This window comes from Dromaius novaehollandiae, chromosome 12 (genome assembly GCF_036370855.1).
Source record: "Dromaius novaehollandiae isolate bDroNov1 chromosome 12, bDroNov1.hap1, whole genome shotgun sequence".
In the NCBI taxonomy this organism is placed as follows: Eukaryota; Metazoa; Chordata; class Aves; order Casuariiformes; family Dromaiidae; genus Dromaius; species Dromaius novaehollandiae.
Window position 1 is genome coordinate 19,755,249 of NC_088109.1, and position 19,979 is coordinate 19,775,227.

The 19,979-nt window shown below is 40.7% G+C and overlaps 1 protein-coding gene across 1 annotated transcript; it reads left to right on the plus strand.

Moving 5' to 3' along the window:
• The first annotated feature begins 8,714 nt into the window (after window positions 1-8,714).
• KBTBD8 (kelch repeat and BTB domain containing 8) lies at window positions 8,715-19,762 on the plus strand. The gene is made up of 4 exons (XM_026111088.2): window positions 8,715-8,918; window positions 11,419-11,629; window positions 12,254-13,368; window positions 16,134-19,762. Exons 1-4 carry the CDS (start codon window positions 8,903-8,905, stop codon window positions 16,595-16,597), a joined length of 1,806 nt encoding a protein of 601 aa, XP_025966873.1. The 5' UTR covers window positions 8,715-8,902; the 3' UTR covers window positions 16,598-19,762.
• Window positions 19,763-19,979: the final 217 nt, after the last annotated feature.

Sequence of the window (19,979 nt, forward strand, 5' to 3'; positions counted from 1 at the left end):
GGAGCTGATGGGCATGCAGAGCTCCAGCTGGCCCAGCCAAACCTGGGGTCACGTTTGTAGGCTTAATTTCTGGCTGATCAGCAAATCTAGTTTTGAAAACACACGCAGGTGGACTTTAAAAGATGGTGCAGATGTATCCTTTTGTAGTCATGAATCCTCCAGGGTGACTGCTTTGGTGATCTCCAGTTTGGCTGTCTCAGATATCCCATGTCTCAGATATCCCATGGGAGCTGTATTTCCTTCTGTGCTTGCCTGGCATGTGGCTCTGGCCAGTGCCACTTGTTTTATGGCCAGTGCATCCAAATGCTGGAAAAGAGACAGAAGAGAGTGAATCAGGCCCTTAGGTCAGGCTGCCTTTTCACTGTGCCCTGTCCTGGGCAGAGCAAGGAGAAGGCTACTGTCTGGAGCTTCTGTGCGCTGCTGGGTATAAGCTAAGTAAAGAAATACTTAATGTAATACCATTTACTATAAAAACAAAGCAAAGAAGGCAACCAAGCACCCCAATTAAGGGGGATGGACTTCCTGAATTCAGCATCTGATCTAGCACCAAAGTGCTAATTAAAAAATTCATCTGAGATACGGCCTGAAAGGCAGAGAGCTTCCCATTCCTCTGCACGCCAGATCAGTCTTCCTGGCTTGCCGGCTACGCAGTCACTTGGCAGACCTTGCCAGTCCCCTTTTTTTTACTAGGTATCAATGGATTTTGCAAGCCTTTTTCACCGTGTGCCGCCCCGGTGAGTGAAACTGGCAGCACGCTGCACAAGATATAGCTAATTCCAAACCACTGACCTCTCATCTATTCCTTACTTTCCTCCAAGGAGAACAGCCAGAGCAGGGAAACCCATACGGCTCCTGCAGGAAAATGCTCGTGCAAAGCCTGGATGAGTGCTGTGTACAGAACAAGGGACTGGGGGAGAGGCGGGGGACAAAAGCCATCAGTTTTGGTATTCCAGCATAGCACTGTCCCATCATCAGCCTAACCTAATAACCCTGGTTTTCAACTCCAATAGGGTCTTGGGTAGTTGCTCTTAGGTTCTTGTAATACAGCAAAAGAATAAAGATTTAAATAACAATGTATGTTATGGCAGGGTAATACAGGTACCTACATATGAACCTTTACTTATTACCATATTTATCTATTCATCAATGTATTATCATATATTTATCAAATAAGCCTCAGAAAGTTCTGTAGTTGAGATATGGTGATATTCAGTGGCCTTCCTAAAAGGCCGGCTTTGCAATCTTGGAAACCTTAGCACCTCCAAATAGTAGGAAAAAAAAGTTAATGCCATGTTAGCTCCAAGTATTATATGAATTTAAATCCACTTTATCTTAACTAGTTTTGCTTGGAAAGCTTCTTTTTTCCTATTAGGTAAAAGAGCAGGCATGTTGTCACAGCACAGTTAAATCCCACAGCTTATTACCATGAAATATATGAGCTTAGAGGATATGAAAGTGTTCCATCCAAGAGGATATGAAAGTGGTCTGCCCAGAGAGAGTTCAAGGCCTTTTGTATAAGGAACACAATTTCAGGCTTTAAAGCTGTACCATGTGTCAGGATTTTTGAAAAAGGCGGTTTTCAGAATGGCCTTTTAAACAGGTAATTATTTCCCATATAGCATCAAGGCAGACTTTTAGAGGAGAAATAAAGACCCTTGAAAAGAATTCAATTTGAGACGGCTCCTCCACTGACTGAGATGCAATTGCAAGATGTCTGGGGATAGGCTGGCTAGATTAAATCTGGCTAGCCCAAGGACCCAAGAGCAGATCGATCCCCAAAGCTTTTGGATCCCAGCTGGGCGGCTAGGCTGTACTACAGCTGGCATCGCTGCAGCTTGACTGGTATCAGCTTGGGCCAGCTCAAGGCTGGGTAAGGTGTGAGCACCTTGTGTGGCAATTGCGCTGAGACTGCAGTTAGCCATAGTCTTACTTGATGCAAAAAAAAAAAAGGTTGCAGTGAGCAAAACCTGTATGACCACATCTCGGAGGCGGAAAACACAGCCTACTCTGTGTGACCATTTCAGATTCCAGAATGAGTCATCCTCTTTTTATATTCTCCTATTGAGTATTTATAAATAATTTCTAGGCATCCACCCATTGTCTGATTTCCAGTTGTGTGATTTATTCTGTTGCACAGAGATTTCAGAGAGGAAATAACATTTCATTCTTTTTAGTACATAATCATCAAATAAATTTTTACAGTCAGTAACAGACCTTACATATACTCCCTGGGCCTCATACTAGTCTCCCTCCATTCAAGAATAACGCTATTGACTACAAATGAGAAAAGGATCTGGAGTCACAAGTAGAAAATAAAAATTACCAGTGCCAAGAAATATGTAAACTGAAGTTTTCAGAAACAGTCAAATATTCCAAATTTAATCCATAGAATATAAATTACATAGCTGAATTTGGATGGGCCAAGTAAGATACTTTAGTACGTAACAAGACATCTGTATCACAGCATGTTATTTAGAAAACCTAATACCACGTATAAACTGATTTCCTTATGAAAGCTGACACACACGGCTTTGCTGTACACAAAAAGCAAATACCAGAGCAAGTATAAAAAATACTTGCACTACCCATTACCCTTTCAAGGATGTTGAGATTTTTCATGGTGTTTTTGCCTTCCCATGTTCAGTGACTGAGTCTAACACCAAACTACCCCATCTTTTTGTTGGATACTGTTGATTCAAAAATAGTCATTAAAAGTTAAATGTCTGAGGGATTCTGAATTTTTTTTAAGGCAATAGGCCTTCTAAGTAATTAAAATAACACCAGTGTATTAAGCTAACAATGTCCTTCAAGCTAGAAGTATGAAGGGGAGAGATATATTTCTTCTTGTTGTGACTCAGGGATTATCTTTTCCACACTGAAGTTCTTTTAAGAGCAAAATTTACTGAAGGGAGAGAAAGAAAGAGAACGAGAAAACACAGCAGCTTTGAGCGATGACTTCAGAATGGCCCAGGGATATATGATGGCTTTGAGTGATTCAAGTTTACTGTACTCTTCTCTAAAAACAAACAAATGTGGTTGCAACTATGCCAGCTTTTCCAGTTTGGGAGGAAAACGAATCAGCTCTTAACCCTCTCTGCTTGTTCCAAGCAGAAAGGGCAGCTTAATTATGGCTTTCTCCTCTTTTTTGATCATTTGTGCTCTCTGGGGAGCACCTACACCTTTAAATCACGTTCTGACTAGCGGTCAGATCAGTTTATATTCCTATGGCCCTGAATTTGTGCATTAAAGATCCAGCTCTTGATCGGCATTGGAGCTGGCCAGGCCATCAATGACCTATTTCCCTGAAGGTCCATGTGGTTCCTCCCATGCAAGCTGGAGGGCTTTAACAGAGGTAGGTGCAAAAAAGAACGGAGGAGAAAAGGTACAACAAGACGTTATCCCTCCTCTCTGTTGTCATCTCTTCCACCATTGCAGTGGCCTCTTGGACCTGTGTCTTGTACAAGCAGAGAAGGGGTGGCCAGAAGGGATTGGAGATGAGATAAAATTACTGGCTGAAGTCTGGTTCTGTTAATATCTAAGGCAAGAACAGTGATGCTCCTTCTTCCTTTTTTTTTTTTTTTTTAATTATTTTTATTTTCTTCCTGCTGTGGAAGGGGCATATTTCCCCTTTCTGTCTGGTTTGGTTTACAAGTGGTCAAGAAGCCTGGGTGATATGGGTCATGTCCACCGGCAAGAGGGACTTCAGAGAGCCCAGGTTTGATGTGCAGTGTTTGTTCCAAATAGCTGGTGATTTTTAACTGATGCTTTCCATCACATCTTTTAGGAATAAGAAATTGAATATGCACAGATGTGCTTTTCAGTCTATCCTGACAGAAATACTTTATCTGCAAGGATGCTAGAGTTAATTCAGTCTCAGTGAACGCTCTGGTACTGCCACACCTTATCAGCAGCTGGGGCTCCAATGCGAGCCTCTATATAACACAGCCATGAGAAGCTTAAGGGTTCGTCCTGGCATGTTACAGAGAGAGGGGCATAAAAATGCAATCAAAGACTTGACAGATTGGAACAGGGCTGAGATTCTGAGTCCACTGTACCCCAAACAGGGCTGTTTCCTTTGGGATCACTGGTGGGTTATTTCTGCTGAAAAATTAGGTTTCACTGGGACCAGGCTCACTGAATATCTTTCTTTCTGTTCCCCGGGTAGAACAGATCCATCGGAGTATAGTTTTCCCATCTATATACAAGCACCCAAGCCTGCTCTGTCAGGCTGCTAGTAATTGCAGACTGGTCTTGCAAAACTTTGTGATGACAGTGGCTGAATGAGTATTTTGTTCTAAAGCGATTGCTCCGGAATATATCACTGTCACATCACCTAAACAGCACCAGTCACTCTAATTTTCGGTAGCTGCTGGGACTTGCTGAAAACAGTAGGGCCTGTCATTTTGAGATTAAGGAGGGATTAGCTGTGTGATTTCAGCCAGCCTTAAAAGAAAGGTTAAACACTTTGGGAGGAGGAAGTGTGCATGTGTGTGCGTGCGTGTGCGCACATGTTCCAAAACAACAGATGGTTTCAATAAAGTTGCTCCCGCTGCTAGGAAGTGGCACTTCTTGACATTAGCAGAGCCATATCTCATCAGGGTTCTTGTTTCTACCAGCCTGTCTCAGCAAGGCCAAATCCACTGTACAGTATGGGGTAATCAGAAAAGGCACTCCAATATCTGCCCCATTAATTGCCCCCTGCCAGTCCTTGCTCTCTTCTGATGTAGCGCCCACTGTGCTGAGTGTGCCAAGATCAATCGGCTTTGAAGGGCAGCTTCCCCTAACGATCTGCAATTCCCCCTACTTAAACTGCAACAAGAAGTGTCTTTTTAAAGATTCTGTAAGAAATGTGTTATTTCTTGGAACCACTAAATAAAAAACTCTCTACTTCAATCAATGTATCGATGTATTAAATTATTGTGCAACTAAATTAATGTGCCCCTTGGTGACAGAATTGCAGAAAATGAGCAGTGTTTTATGCATTAAAGACAAACTGGTAAAAGATTGTTTTCCAAGGTTAGATTGTTCCACAGTGAATATGAAGATTTTTCCAATTAAAATATGAGGGTTTTCAGAGTGCAATAGTATCAACTGTATTATTTCTTACAGATTCACAGTATGACTTGATTTAAAACATACAAATAACTGAACAATTGTCAACATTACTAATTGACACATCTTTGGAGATAGCAAATAATATTCATTTTTACTAGTATTATATTTAAATTTTAGAGTTTAATGATTTTGCTGGAAATTGACTATTTCTTTTTAATTGGAGAGTTTCATGAAAAAAGTAATGGTTCAAAATGTTGCTGTGAAAGCCTAAAAAGCCCTTTCAAGCTTCTCCACATCTTCTTTTCTTTTTTTTTTTCTTTTTTTTTTTTTTTTGACTCTGTGGTACGTGGGTGAGGGAGTGGGGGAAGGTGAGGGGGTGGAGATCGATTCTTCCTCTCTCTATCCCCTCCATTTTTCAGTGAAAAATTATCATACAGGGGAGGACCAAGAAAAAAGTGCAAGGAGGCAACGACCTCTTCCTGAAATTTTGAACTAAGCATTTTATACAAAATAAAGGTGGAAATATTCATTTGGATTAAAAACTGTTCCATTTTAAATTTGTTTGACCCAAAACCCTATCGATACTTTTCTTTAAATTTTGGTTCAGTGGTATTTATTATCCTCATTTTGCTCACAGGAAAAAACATGAGCAGGATCCCCAGAAGTGCGCTGTGCATTACCTCTTGTGCAGCAGGAACATGGGGGATAGTTTGGCCAGTTCCTCATCAGGTGACCCAAACTAAGAATTTGCCAAAGATCCCTGTGTTCCCGATCCCTGTATTGAAGGTAGATGAACTGCAACTTCCTAAATAATGTGTTCTATATGTGTAACAAAGAATGGAAACATTTTCAATAACTGAATTGTATCTGCAAACAAACTTTTTGATGGTATCTTCTAAATTCTCAGATAACTGATGAAATGTATATTTTGTTCATTTTTCCCTAAAACTTCTTCCTTGCCCTGTCTTCTTGCTTGGTTTCTTGACAAAGACATTCTTTATTATGAAGGCAAGGATGCCAGTAAAACAGTGCCAGTTCTGAGTTCATCAGGAGGGCAATGTTTGTAATCACTCATAAGACTCTAAGTTCCTTCTCAGTCGACATTATTTCATCTTTACTGAACATCAAATGAGAAACAATACTTTCTTCACCAAGTGTTTTCAGCTGTATGTTTACAAGCTGTATATGCAGGAATGATAAATTAGGTGTGAAATTAAAGCCTTAATTAGAGCATCCCAGTCCCTCAATACCCAGGAAATATCCTGGGTACTGGATTCTTGCAAAATCTCAAATAGTATCATCAGTTACATTGGATTGCTGGCCAGAAGCATTAAGAAAAAAATAACAACCCTACATGAAATTATAATATTGATAAAGGAATTTACATCAATATATCTCAAAGGACTTCACAGCTCCTCATTGCCTCCTGGGAAGCCAAAGTCCATGAAATCAAATGATTTGATCAACGGCATGCAGTAAATCAGTGTTAACACTAAGCCAAAAACCCAATTTTCTGACTCCTAGTTCTGTGCTCTGCTCCTGGGCCTGCATTAATTCCCAGGCAAAACACAGACAAAGAGAGACAGAAAGGGATGCAGCAGAAAAAAAGGGAGCTGGAACTCACTAAGCATCTTGTAATTTCTGAAAGTATTGGTCCTAATGTTTGTATGCAATGCAAGTGCAATTTGTAATACCTAGCTTCTACATGCTAAGTTACATAATTTGCTCAGGGAACATGCTTCTCATTTTACAGATGAGAGACCCAGCAAATCATATGCAGACCTGGGTGAAGAACCTGGATTTCCATGGGAGTGTTATACTGTGCTAAATCTTTTTAGTGCTAAGGAGCGCTAATGAGGGTTTCCAGAAAGGGGAGTGAGTGATGAGGTATAAGACACTTGAGAAAGACTTTTAACTAAGAAAAAAAACTGCTATCAGTACCTTTTAAAGAATATTTGAACCTGTATGGCAATTTATTGCTTCACCAAAAACCTAACAAAGGTAAGCTATCTCAAGAAATGCTTTTCACTCTAAAGCACCAGTTCAATGCGGTGTCTATATTAAAAAAACATTCTCCATTTCACTCCTGCATTTCACACACTAATCCAGCCCAGCCTAGGTGTCCACACCAAAGGAAATGAATTGCATCAGGCGCTGTCATTTGCTAAAAGGTGAGAGTGGAGGTATTCTCCCTTCCCTTCGCTTTATATTTCTAGGGTCAATTTCACAACCGAGGCCAGTGCTGAAGGGGGAAATTGGAAAACTGCAGAATCGATTTGCAGACGTGAAGTTCTATTTTCTTTTACACCTCTTTCATCACAGTCTCTATCATTCTCATGTTGTATAGTATTATTATCGACAGCAGCCTGGACACCACTGATAATTGCTAAACTAGGGAAAAGCTATTCCTTGCAAGTGAAAGCAAAACCACATAAGAAGCAGTCACCATGCAGTACTATTCTTGCTTTTAAATTCTTCTTATTTAGACTGTTGGTAATGTAGCGAGGGTACCTTATTTCTGAGAGTTAAAGGGAAATCTATCTTTAAGATCTTATTTAAATGAATTTTGATTTGCTTGCATTATTCTTTTTTTACAAAACAAACTTCTCAGCCAACCATTCAGCTGCAAAGATGTATTAAATCTATTTTAATAAAAAAGAAAAATACACAGAACTTCTGAATGCTTCCAGTATTTGCTAATTTGTCTTTCATTAACTGCATATCACAAAGGAAAGGAGGAAAAAAACCCCTTCTACAGCAAACTTCTGATAACAACTCAGTTATCAAGAATGAAACCAGTGGCTAGGCCCTGCAGATAGCTGAAAAAGCTGGTAACTATCAGCCACTTGATCTCTATTTGGAGAGAGAAATGTGCTTTGTGGTATTAAAGGTCATTGGCAGCAAAATGGTTGCTTGTCTGCTGGAGACGTTTGTTAGGTGGCACTGGTATTGCTAATGCGGCTGGCAGCTGCATGCTGGTGCAGGGGGTGCAAATAGAGGGAAAAAAACAACTGCTCCCGGCGTGACGGGCTTGCAGCCTACGTAGCTGGTTGCATGTTTTTGACGGAAGGGCAGTGCAGCCCAGCAAGGTCCTGGATCTAGCAGTCCAATGCTGCCATGCCCTGACCACGTCCTCGCGGCGCCAGGAGGGCTGCAAGTATTTTCTCCAGCTGTTTTTCTTCTCCCCACTGGTTTTCCAGCGCGGGCCACGGCGGCTGCTGTCCCCAGCCCGCCTGGTGGGCGTCACCTCCGCCCTTTGTGGGCTGGGGGGCTTGTGCTACAGGAGGTGGCGCAAGGCCTGTAAAACTGGTGAGGTGGGAACGTGGTGGGGATTTATGTGCGTGGAGGGGCCATTTCTGCTGGGAGCCCCTGGAGAGGGGATCGCTCTGAGGCAGCAGTGGGCAACAGCAGGGCCATGGCAAGGCGCTGAGGACCACCCTCACGCCCCTGCCGGAGGGTGCAGGTCGCAAGGCCCCAAAATGGCCGCTCCGCCGAGCTGCCCCCTCCTCCAGCCCCGCCGTTGCTAAGCGACGGGCAGAGCCTGTTCCCCCCCAGCCTCGTCTTGGAAACTACAACTCCCAGGCACCCCGCCCGGTGGCGACCACAGCTCCCAGCATGCCGCGCGGCGCGGGGGCGGTGCGCCGCCGGGCGCCGGCACTACATTTCCCGGCAGGCCGCGGGGGCGGCGGCCAGTCAGCGCGGCCCAGGTTGGGCCGTGTGAGGCGCGGGGTTGGCTTCCGCGGGAGTAAGCGGGCCGCGGGGAGGAAGCGGGGCAGGGGAAGCAGCCCCGGTGACATTTCCTTTCGGGCCGCCCCCCTCTCCCGCTGCCGGAGCTGGGGCCCCGAGAATGGCAGCGCTAGGAGGTCGGTGCGGCCGGGCCGCCTGGGCGAAGCGGGGGGGTGGCGGAGGGGTGGCCGTGCTGAGGAGGGGTGGGGAGCGGCCTGTGGGGGAGGGGCGGCTGCGGGGGGGGGGGGGCTGTGAGGAGCGGTCTGTGCGGTGTCGGGGGCGCCATGGGGAGGGATGCTGGGGGCCTCTGTGGTGAGGGGGTCTGTGGGGGGGGCCATGGGAAGGGGTGCTGGGGGCCTCTGTGGTGAGGAGGGCCTGTGGGGGGGCCGTGAGGAGGGGTGCTGGGGGCCTCTGTGCTGAGGGGGGTCTGGGGGAGGGCCGTGAGGAGGGGTGCTGGGGGGCTCTGTGGTGAGAGGTGTTTGGAGGGGGGTCCATGGGGAGGGGTGCTGGGGGACCCTGTGCTGAGGAGTGTCTGGGGGGGGGGCTCTGTGGTGAGGGGTGCTGGGGGCCTCTGTTCTGAGGGGTGTCTGTGGGGGGGGCCATGGGGAGGGGTGCTGGGGGCCTCTGTGGTGAAGGGTTTCACTGGGGGGGGGGGCCCATGGGAAGGGGTGCTGGGGGTCTCCGTGGTGAGGGGTGTTGGGGGGGGTCTATAGGGAGGAGTGCTGGGAGCCTCCGTGGTGAGGGGTGTCTGGGAGGTCTGTGGGGAGGGTGCTGAGGGGGTGTCTGTGCATGGGCATTTGTCTGTGGGGAGTTTGCAGGAGGGTTGTGTATAGGGCGTACCCCCACACTGTATGTTTGGGAGTAGCTGAGCAGAGGGAGGGCTGGGCTGTCTCTGATAAAAGGCGTCTGTGAGGATGGGATTTGGGGAGAGTAGAGCAAGAAGGGAGGGGTTTTTGAGAGATGAATGTGGTGAGTATTTTGGTGAGGGGGATATCTGGGAGGAACAAAGCAAAAGTTTTGAGGTGCAAATGGTGAGGATGTAGTAGATGAAAAAGATACACAAGGAGGGGAGAAAAGAAAGGTGATGAAAGTGACTGGGAAGGTTTCACAGGGTGAAAAACTGTAAGATGAGTAGTGTCATGGCTTAGGCAGAAATACTGGTACATAGGAATGAGTATCAATTCCTGGCCAGTTCCACCAGCACTGGAAACTGCCTTGGTTGCATGTGCTGGTTGAGTAACTGGCAAGGCTGGAGAAGACTGTTGTGAAGCTTTTCAGTGGTAGAAAGTAAATGAAACTCTCATGCAGTACGGGGTACATAAGAGTTTTCTTGTATGTCAGAACTTTGCTAGGAAGTGTTGGAATTGCAAAGTATTATTTGCTTGGAATTTACTCAGTAGTGTTTAACATTTTCCTGAAAATGTGCGGTGCAGATTCTGCCCTTCCCTGATTTGTTAATTTTGAATGTTGGAGCTCAGTTACTGTGATAAAGCTCCCCTTTCATAGAACTTACTTTTAAGCATGGCATTTACAGTTTTATTTGGGGAAAGGTGTTTTCAAGACTTTTCCTAACAGTAGTTTGAAGAGACATTGTCAGTGTTTGGCCTTGTGCCTGCCATATGAAATGTGTGCCCCTTGGCAGATCTCTACTGATTTAATTGGGGCTGTGCGCAAAGTTGTCTCTGAATTCTGAGTAAGAGAAACTGTAGCTGCTGTATATCACCATGGGTTAGGATTTAAATCTCCTATTCATCATCCTTGTTGTTCACTGTCCTTTCTTCCCCTTTGTGTAGCCCTAAACATGTTGGAGGCATTCTCTGTTGCAGTCAGCAGCATTACCTGATTTGCAGCTCCTACCACCTAATGTTTTTCTTTTGAGGTCTCCTTTGTTATTGTTGCGCAAAAATCTTGTTACTATTACGAAACAGACTTTCGTGCTTGAGATATTGCTCAATTTTTATTTCGGGATTTACTTCATTAAGCATATCATGTGTTATTTAGAAGCATATGCTTCACTTCATTTGTTTTCACAACGATATGCGAGTTCCTTCACACCTGAGTAATTTTAGATTGTAATAGCATTTTATTTGTGAAGAAAAACATGTAATCGTGTATACAAATTTATGTGAATTTATCTAATGAATTTGTTGCCCTGCATATTTATTGTGGGATACAAGGACTGTACTGTTACCAATAGTTTGTGCAAGTTAGTAGCCAGTTCCTGTTTCAGCATAAAGTTAAGTACGTACATACAGACATGCATAATGGTGATCTAGGTTTTGAGGGCTATTTTTTTTTCTTCTACATGCTTTATTCTTCCCATTTCACAAGACAATAAGCACTGTAATACTTGCTTTTTTTTAAAGTGATATGTAATAAATATGAAATAATTACTTAAATGTTGTTTCTTAAAATTAATAGATATAATTGTATAGATCAGTTTGCATAGTAGATCGGGAAAGGGGAAAAATTGAAGTATCTTTGTCTTTAGTCATCACTGAAAGTTTTAGACTTGCTGTTGATGGGTGGTGGCACTGAAGAAGTAAGGAGTATTAGCCTGTGCTAATTCTTGTTAGTGCATGCCCTTTTTCTGTCTGTGTGTGTATACAATAAAACTGTTTCCATTTTACTTTATAGAACCAAGTAAGTTTTCACAAACACTGAACGGAATTCCTTCTTCAAACACAGTCAGCAGTGGAATGGACCCCTTCCATGCTTGCAGTATTCTTCAACAGCTTAAAACCATGTATGATGAAGGACAGCTGACAGATATTGTAGTGGAAGTGGATCATGGGAAAACATTCTCCTGTCATAGGAATGTTCTTGCTGCAATCAGTCCTTATTTCAGGTATAATGAATGTATATGCATCCACTAATGAATGTATAATGAATATATAGTCCATATCTTTACTAATACTCCATGTAACTGTCAATGACCATATAGTGGACTTAGTAAATAAATATTTTTATTCTTTTAATGCCAATGAATTATCAACATCTGTTTCTTCAAAGGAGCCTTTCTCTGGCCAGAATCTCATGTACTTTAAAAAACAAAAATTCTTTCAGTATTGAGAGAATCCTGCATACAGTAACAGCATAATTCAACTATTTGTTTCCTTTTAAAGTTATGTATTCTAGCCTACTAGAATATACATAAGAAATAACATGTTGGACATTGAGCGTAAAGACTTGCTACATGAAGGGTTTTGCTTATAACCTGAGTAAATTTTAATGTGTGTTAATGAGATGTTTAAGGAAAAAAATTCCCGTTTGACATTTTTTGTTTCAGGAAGTCTGGAACTGACTTTAAATTTAGGTACCCAAGCAGGACAGTGTACCATCAGTGATAACTGTACTTGTGCTGGTGTAGGGGTAGGAACGTTGGGATTAGCTGTACAATATGGTTTGATTTCTTTTACATATATTTAGAAGGTGATTAAAAATAAACTGCTAACTATTTTTTCTCCTGCAGATCTATGTTCACTAGCGGCCTTACGGAGAGTACCCAGAAAGAAGTTCGTATAGTTGGTGTCGAAGCAGAGTCAATGCATTTAGTATTGAACTATGCATATACCTCCAGGGTAATGCTGACAGAGGCCAACGTTCAAGCTTTGTTCACTGCAGCTAGTATCTTCCAGATCCCTTCCATACAAGACCAGTGTGCTAAATATATGATCAGTCATTTGGACCCACAGAACTCCATTGGGGTGTTTATCTTTGCTGATCACTATGGTCATCAGGAGCTCAAAGAAAGATCACAAGACTACATTCGTAAAAAGTTTCTGAGTGTCACCAAAGAGCAAGAGTTTCTTCAGCTGAGAAAAGACCAACTCATAAGTATACTCAACAGTGATGATTTAAATGTAGACAAAGAAGAGCATGTTTATGACAGCATTATAAGGTGGTTTGAGCACGAACAGAATAAGAGAGAAGTGCACCTTCCAGAAATATTTGCCAAATGCATCCGTATGCCTCTGTTGGAAGAGACATTTTTAGAGAAAATCCCTCCCATGTTTGCACAGGCTATGGCCAAAAGCTGTGTACAAAAGGGACAACGTAGTGCCAATGGCTATACACAACGGCTTGGAATGACTGCTTCTGAAATGATCATATGCTTTGATGCTGCCCACAAACACTCAGGAAAGAAGCAAACAGTGCCTTGTTTAGATTCGGTCACAGGGAGAGTGTTTAAACTATGCAAGCCACCAAATGACTTGAGGGAGGTTGGAATTCTTGTATCTCCTGATAATGATATTTACATTGCGGGTGGTTACAGGCCAAGCAGCAGTGAGGTCTCCATTGACCACAGAGCAGAGAGTGATTTTTGGATGTATGATCACTCTAGCAATAGGTGGATTCCAAAAGCTCCTTTGCTGCGAGCCAGAATAGGCTGCAAATTGGTTCATTGCTGTGGTAAACTGTATGCAATAGGTGGTCGTGTTTATGAAGGAGATGGGCGAAACTCACTCAAGTCTGTGGAGTGTTACGACAGCCGAGAGAACTGTTGGACAGCTGTGTGTCCAATGCCGGTAGCAATGGAGTTTCACAGTGCTGTGGAATATAAGGAGAACATCTATGTTTTACAGGGTAAGGTGGCTTGACTGTCTGTTTGGTGTTATATTGGAAGTGGGCATTGTCTAATCCAACTGTCTGTGCACCTTAAGAAGGTGGATCTTCCTGGAGATCTAAAGAGTGCTATGGGACAATGAAGTGGGAGGAAAACTGATGAGGGCAGTGGGCAAAGTAGAGTGAAGCTGCTCGAGTTCTCCTGCCCTGGGGATGTGTCACTAAGTTGTAGTCTTGAGTTATTGCATAAATTGCGGTTCTGGTGTTCTTATAAGATAGCAATTTAGTATTAAATACTATAGCGAAAATTCCTTACTAATCTTCATTATCTAAGGTGAAATACACTAATGTTGAGGGACAAACTTTTGTCCTATGAAAAAGTGCTTTGTATTTAGCTAAATCTCTGAAAATTCCTGCCATCTGTCTTCGATGTCTTGTAAAAATGAATTAACCACTGTGGGCCTTCCCTTTCCCCCCTGCTTTTAGAAGCAATCTAGGTAGCCAAGAAAGGTGGTTTATCTCTTTCTAGTTAGCTCAGTTTCTTGGGTCAATAATTATAGTACTGTCCTTCCATCCTTTATTCCTGTAAATGACCAGATTTATTGGTGCGTTGAATCTTAATTCTTAAATGAGTGGGTTGGGCACAGTTTTAGTACCAACAATGGTAGTTCCATATTAGAGAAACATTTGCATCAGAATAATCCATAATGATTAAAATAAGTATGCTGACAAGGGTATATTAGCAAGATCTTGCTATTCATGGTCATGAAAATGGTATGATGGAAAAGACATTTGCAATTGTTTTAGGCTGGGAATTATATATTAAAAAGAAAAAAAATCATTAGGGGAATGGTTCAAATACTTTTTTCCCTTTGTTTGTAATCTTTATGGGTGCACATACATAAGCCATGTGGTATATAAGCCACTGATATATACTGGTCTCATCACTTAAGTGTAGACTGCTATCTGTAGGGCTGGAGTAAGAGTCCCAAGAGGTGGAAAGAGATGTGGGGTTTTTTGGACTTTTTTTTTTTTTTTTTGCTTTTGCTTTGCTAAGTTCGAGCTCTGTCTAAGCACCTGCAAAAGTCAGGATCTTAGTTAGGATCCATACCACTTTCCCTACACAGCTGGGACCACAGGACAGAAACAGCACAGAATATACTGTAATTTCATTATTATTTACCAGAAGTCATCAGCCTGACTTCCTGGCTTTGCACTTTTGCCACTGAGTAAGATTAGTGGGTTTCCACATGATCTGTAGAGATGGTGTTTTCTTCTTTCAGTGTTTCTATGTTAGGCTTGACTCTTTCTGGTTGTGGCTTTAGATAATTCTGTTATACTAGCAAGCTCCCTGTATCTGTGTTTTCTATTGGGTCAGAGGTCTGCTTTCTATCATTAAAAAGGAATGCTGAGGAGTATTTAGTTTAGTTGGTAGAATACTTGTTCTTCCTTAAACACTTCCTAGAACTGCTAGAAATTGAGGAGTTTTTTTAATAAAGTATTGTAACAGGTAGAAACTGAATAAGAACACTTCTTGTTTACAAATTTTAGCTATACTTAGTTCTGTGCTTGTATGGTCTTAAAGATGACTTGATGCTTTTGTAAATAAGGGAGCTGATGCACTGTGGTAACCAGCAAATCATAATGATTTGCATTGTGAAAAGAAGGGACTTCTCTCTGAGCCTGGTGGTAAAACCTTAATTGAGTTGCACTGAAGTACTTTATCAAAAGTTAGCTTTCAACTTTCCTAGAGAAAGCTTGTAAATTTGAAGTAGTTGATAAGGGCTGGCTTGAGACTTAAAATATCAACCCAAAAAGCAGACATCAATCATAGGAGATTATACTGTGGATCAAAAGTGAATAGTTAAAAGATGTGTTGTTATCTGTAAGACTTAGTCTCTTAAGCTGTGTTCCATCCATTTTGCTGTATTACTTCTATATTTTATACTCGATGTGCTTGTTTACATTGCAGGTTAAAATTCTTAAAATAGCCATGTAAAATCATACCTAATTGGAACTCTGCTCATATTTGGCAAATGTTAAGACTTTTTTCCCCAGGCTTTACAAAAGACAAGGTGGTCTTTATCTGTGTCCTTTTTACCAAGTTTGCAGAGTATGAGCTTTCAATGAACTGAACTTCTGTTATCTACAGTCTGTAGACATTACTCTGTGCAGTCAATGGAAGAGATGCCTTATTATCTAGTCACAAAAGTGTGTGAAGCTACTGATTCATCATTAAAGATTGGCGTGGCATCCTTTTAAGCAAATCAACCTAAATGATTAATCCAGCCACATGATACAAATGGTTTCAAAATCTGCGTGTAGTGTAAGATGCAGTTACTTGCTCAGATTTAAAAAAATTTCAAGCACTTAATTCCAAGATTTTCCCCCGTCTATAGATGGCACATTTTGTGATGATACCAATGGACCAAACAAATACTTCAGACACTTTGAAGATTAAAGTCTTGAAAGGTTTTTGTCCCAGATTCTCAAGCAGGGTTTAGAAGTAGTAAAGGGCAGCTGAGAAATACATAAAACATTGTATTCCTGATATCCTTCAAACTCCCTCTTCAGCCTGGATGTAAACTCAAAGTAACTTTTATCTATGCTATTAGTATTTTTATGCATTTGATGCATAGTGATGGTAGGTGTTTTGTTATGGGATCAGGGCATTTAAAAATTGGAAGACTGTGTGTAGGGAAAAGATACATGGAGGTTCAGTAGCTGCAGAACTCATTTTCTAGAGACGAAACATAAATTATATTTTCTTTTTGCTCTCTTTTCAGGGGAATTTTTTCTCTGCTATGATCCTCAGAAAGATTACTGGGGGTTTTTGACCCCAATGACTGTGCCTAGGATCCAAGGCTTGGCAACTGTGTACAATGACTCCATCTACTACATAGCTGGAACCTGTGGAAACCATCAACGTATGTTTACCATAGAGGCCTATGACATTGAACAAAATAAATGGACTCGAAAAAAAGACTTCCCATGTGATCAATCCATTAATCCATATATAAAACTTGTACTCCTCAAAAATAAACTCCATCTGTTTGTCAGAGCTACTCAAGTCACTGTTGAAGAACATGTTTTCAGAACCAGCAGGAAGAATTCACTCTATCAGTATGATGAGGTTACTGACCAATGGCAAAAAGTATATGAGACTCCAGATAGGCTCTGGGATTTAGGCCGGCATTTTGAATGTGTTGTTGCTAAATTGTATCCACAGTGTCTTCAGAAAGTTATTTAACTTTTTTTTTTCAGTAACAGGCCTTAGTGATTTCAGTGGTAATATGATGCTAGAGAAAACATGTCTTAAAAGAAAACAAAGAAATGCTGTCAGTATTTATTGTAAGCTGAAACAGACAGTTTTTTGTGTATGGGGATGGGTGCTCTTTAAAGGTTGCAGTCTGGGAGGGAATTACTGATTCAGTTTCATATTTACTGATATTTTCCTGGGAAATGAGAAGGAGGTTACAAAGTGCAATTATCAGCATTTTTTTTTCTGGTAAACACTTAATCATGTCATACTAGAGCGATGTTTTTGTGGTAAGAACAAATTAAGTGGAGGAGCCAGGATAACTATGCACTACAGGGAAAGAAAATCTAGCATTAATAGCTAAGGACATCCAAGCTGTTTTGAAGTGACTTTTTTCCTTTCTTTTTTTTTTTTTTTAATACGGGTAAAATTTGAGGCAATATCACTAAGTCTTTTATTTTAGATTGTTGGAAAGTACATAGAGGAATGGTAGATGCTGATTCTTAATGATCTCTTTTTGTACTGTTTTTGAAATCTGCTAAGATGTTCGTAATATTGTTCGTGCACTACAGCTTGGGAGAAATACTCCAGTCAGAATTGGAATATGGAGTATCCCAGAAGGAGGCCTGTGTAAATTACTGTACCACTTCCTGAATGGATTTTTGTTGAAATTGAGATTAATTATTTTAAAAACAAAAAAATCCCAACACCTGTTTTTCTGCCACTTAGATGTAGTGCTTTAAAAGCATTTTTTTTTTCTTTACACTGCTTAAAATGTCTGTCATCCCATAAAGGGCTTTAACCCAAAAGTTGATGGTGCTAGTACATTTTTAATACTTGTTTGTCTGAAATGGGCTAGCCTTATGCCTCTTACTTTTCATGGAGTGTCTGTCTGTCTTCAGGCCCTGTCCTGTCATCACATTGTCTTTTTTAACATTTTTACTGCAGTGGTAGATTCTTGCACAGAATGGTGACAGGATATGGCCTTAATGATACTGGTTTGTGGAGTGTTCATTTGGTCTCCACTAGAGCACAGTGCTACATGCAGTGTTGACGTGTGCTCCAGTAATTCTGAAAAGTGTGGTTTGACTTAACTTGACTACTTTTTCTCCCTGCAATCAAGCCCTCAAATACCTTTGATTTCATTCTGATCTATAATGTGAAAATTTGCACTACTGAGCTGTCTTCATAATCCAGTGTATTAAAGCAAAATTGACAGTAAGTGTCCATGGCTTAAATAAGCTTAGATGCAGATACAGAATAAGGATCCAATATATTGCAACACTTTTTCTCTATGTATTAAACATATAGCTTATTTCTAAGACGTAAATAAGTTCAAAATTTAGCCTCTACTTCAGTAATGAAAACTGGATAGAAAAGGGAAAAGATTAATCCTAGAACTCTTATCAGCTATAATTTGCCATATTTGATTTGTTACAGAGATAATTCTTCCGGAGCGACAAGTATGTTACCTTACCCTTCTATATTTTCTCAAATTGACTGAAGTAAAACAGTTAACTTGAAATGGCAGTGGCCATCACTGCCTATAAGTGCTTACCATTATCTGGCTTAACAAATGATATTTCAGTAAGCCAAATAGTTAGCTCATCAATGTTTATCCCCCTGGCATGGCTGAGAATTTGGATAATATTCACTTACTAGATGGTCTTACTGTTCCCAAATGGAATCTTTCTTATTTAAAGGAATACTCCCCTGGTTCTATTTCTTAATTCTTGCACAAAATCTTAAAATGGCAAAAACAAACAAAAAAACTGTGAAATGTAAAGGAAAAAAAATGCCTCTTTGCATTACATACCTCATCTTCCAGAGATTCACCAAACTGCTTCTTTTAAATGCGAGTGCTTGCATTTTTTTTTTTTTTTTCAGAAGTTGAAGTTGACAACATTTGCTAAGACTGCATTTTACAACAGTGTTGAGGTGTGTTTTTTCTTTGTTTAGTTTTCTTCTGGATAATGTTTTATATATATATCCATAGCCAAGAATAAGAGTGTGGGTTTTTTGTTGTTTAAGTACAACTAATTTCATTTTTTTAATTAACCTTAGTCCTTGGCTAGCTCTTTTTGCGCTGTTGTAGGCCTCTAGCTGCAAGCTTTCTGAAGCACCCTCCCTAACAGTGTTGCATTTGTGTGTAAACCATTTCTTTTTTTGCAAAGTGTTATGTAACTTTTCTCTTGTTTTTTTTTGTTTTGTTTTTTTTCCAAGCTTGGTTGAATATTTACATGACTTCTTGCTGCTTTTTGACAATCTTCTATATTTATTTAGTAGAACAAATTTCAATATATTACTTGAAACTATGAAATAGAATTGAATTAGCAATTGACTGGTCATGTGATGTATAGAAGTACAATATGCTGTGGTTAATTCTGCAGTAGGTTTGTTAATTTTGTTTATCTGCACTAAAGTACGAAGATCTGCATTCTGTTTAACCATTCAAACCGAGGGTATGATCCAAGTCTGTAATGTGTTTAACAGCTAAATCCTGGAACTTGCCGTGGGAGTAGAATATACTGAATATTTTGCATGAAGAGTTTGTTGAGACAGTAATGTAGCTGTGACATTTTGCCAATTCTTAAATGCTTTTATGTTTTGCTGAAAGTCAGATTCCTGGTAAAGTTTTGCTTTAGAGTCAGACTTAAGTAAACTTGCACAGCACAAAAAGAAAAAAAAAAAAACTTGCACCAAAGGTACTGATGATATTTAAACAGTGATCTGTACATTCTGCCCACTTAGTATTTTTCCTGCATTCATTTATTTCATTTTATTTAATGAATTTTTAGCATTGTAAGGATTTACATCAGTGTAAGTCTTTTTTCCAAAATTACTAGTTATTTTAGATGGAAGTATTTTGTAATTTCCACTTGATTCAATCAGTAACACAGAATAACTAAAAGCAATCTTGGTGCACCAAACATGCAGTGTGTGTATGTTCTACAAGAAATCAAAGAGCTCCCTGTTTGTAAGGCTGTTTAGAAGTGGCATCCAACATTCAGTGCTCAGGTATGTTAGTAAGAAGTACTGTAGTCCTATGAGGGCAAATGTGTGGATTTTTAAACATTTTGCCATAATTGCACAATTTTGCATTTTTACTTAATGTCATGTTATGTTTCTTAAAATAAACCTATTGTTGAAATACAATTGACTTCAGCTGTTTTTGTGATAAGTATCTTTTACATAAATTTTAGTAAATTGAACTTCTGAAAGTTAACTTGGTGATAACACTCTTTGCATGTCACTCATTTCTCTATTTCTGTACGTCTGCGCCTCAGTTGCATGTAATGTCACACCTCTTAATGCAGCACTACGGTGTTGCTTGGTGGAAAATGCTGAGCTCTGCTTTTTGTCTAATTCTTCC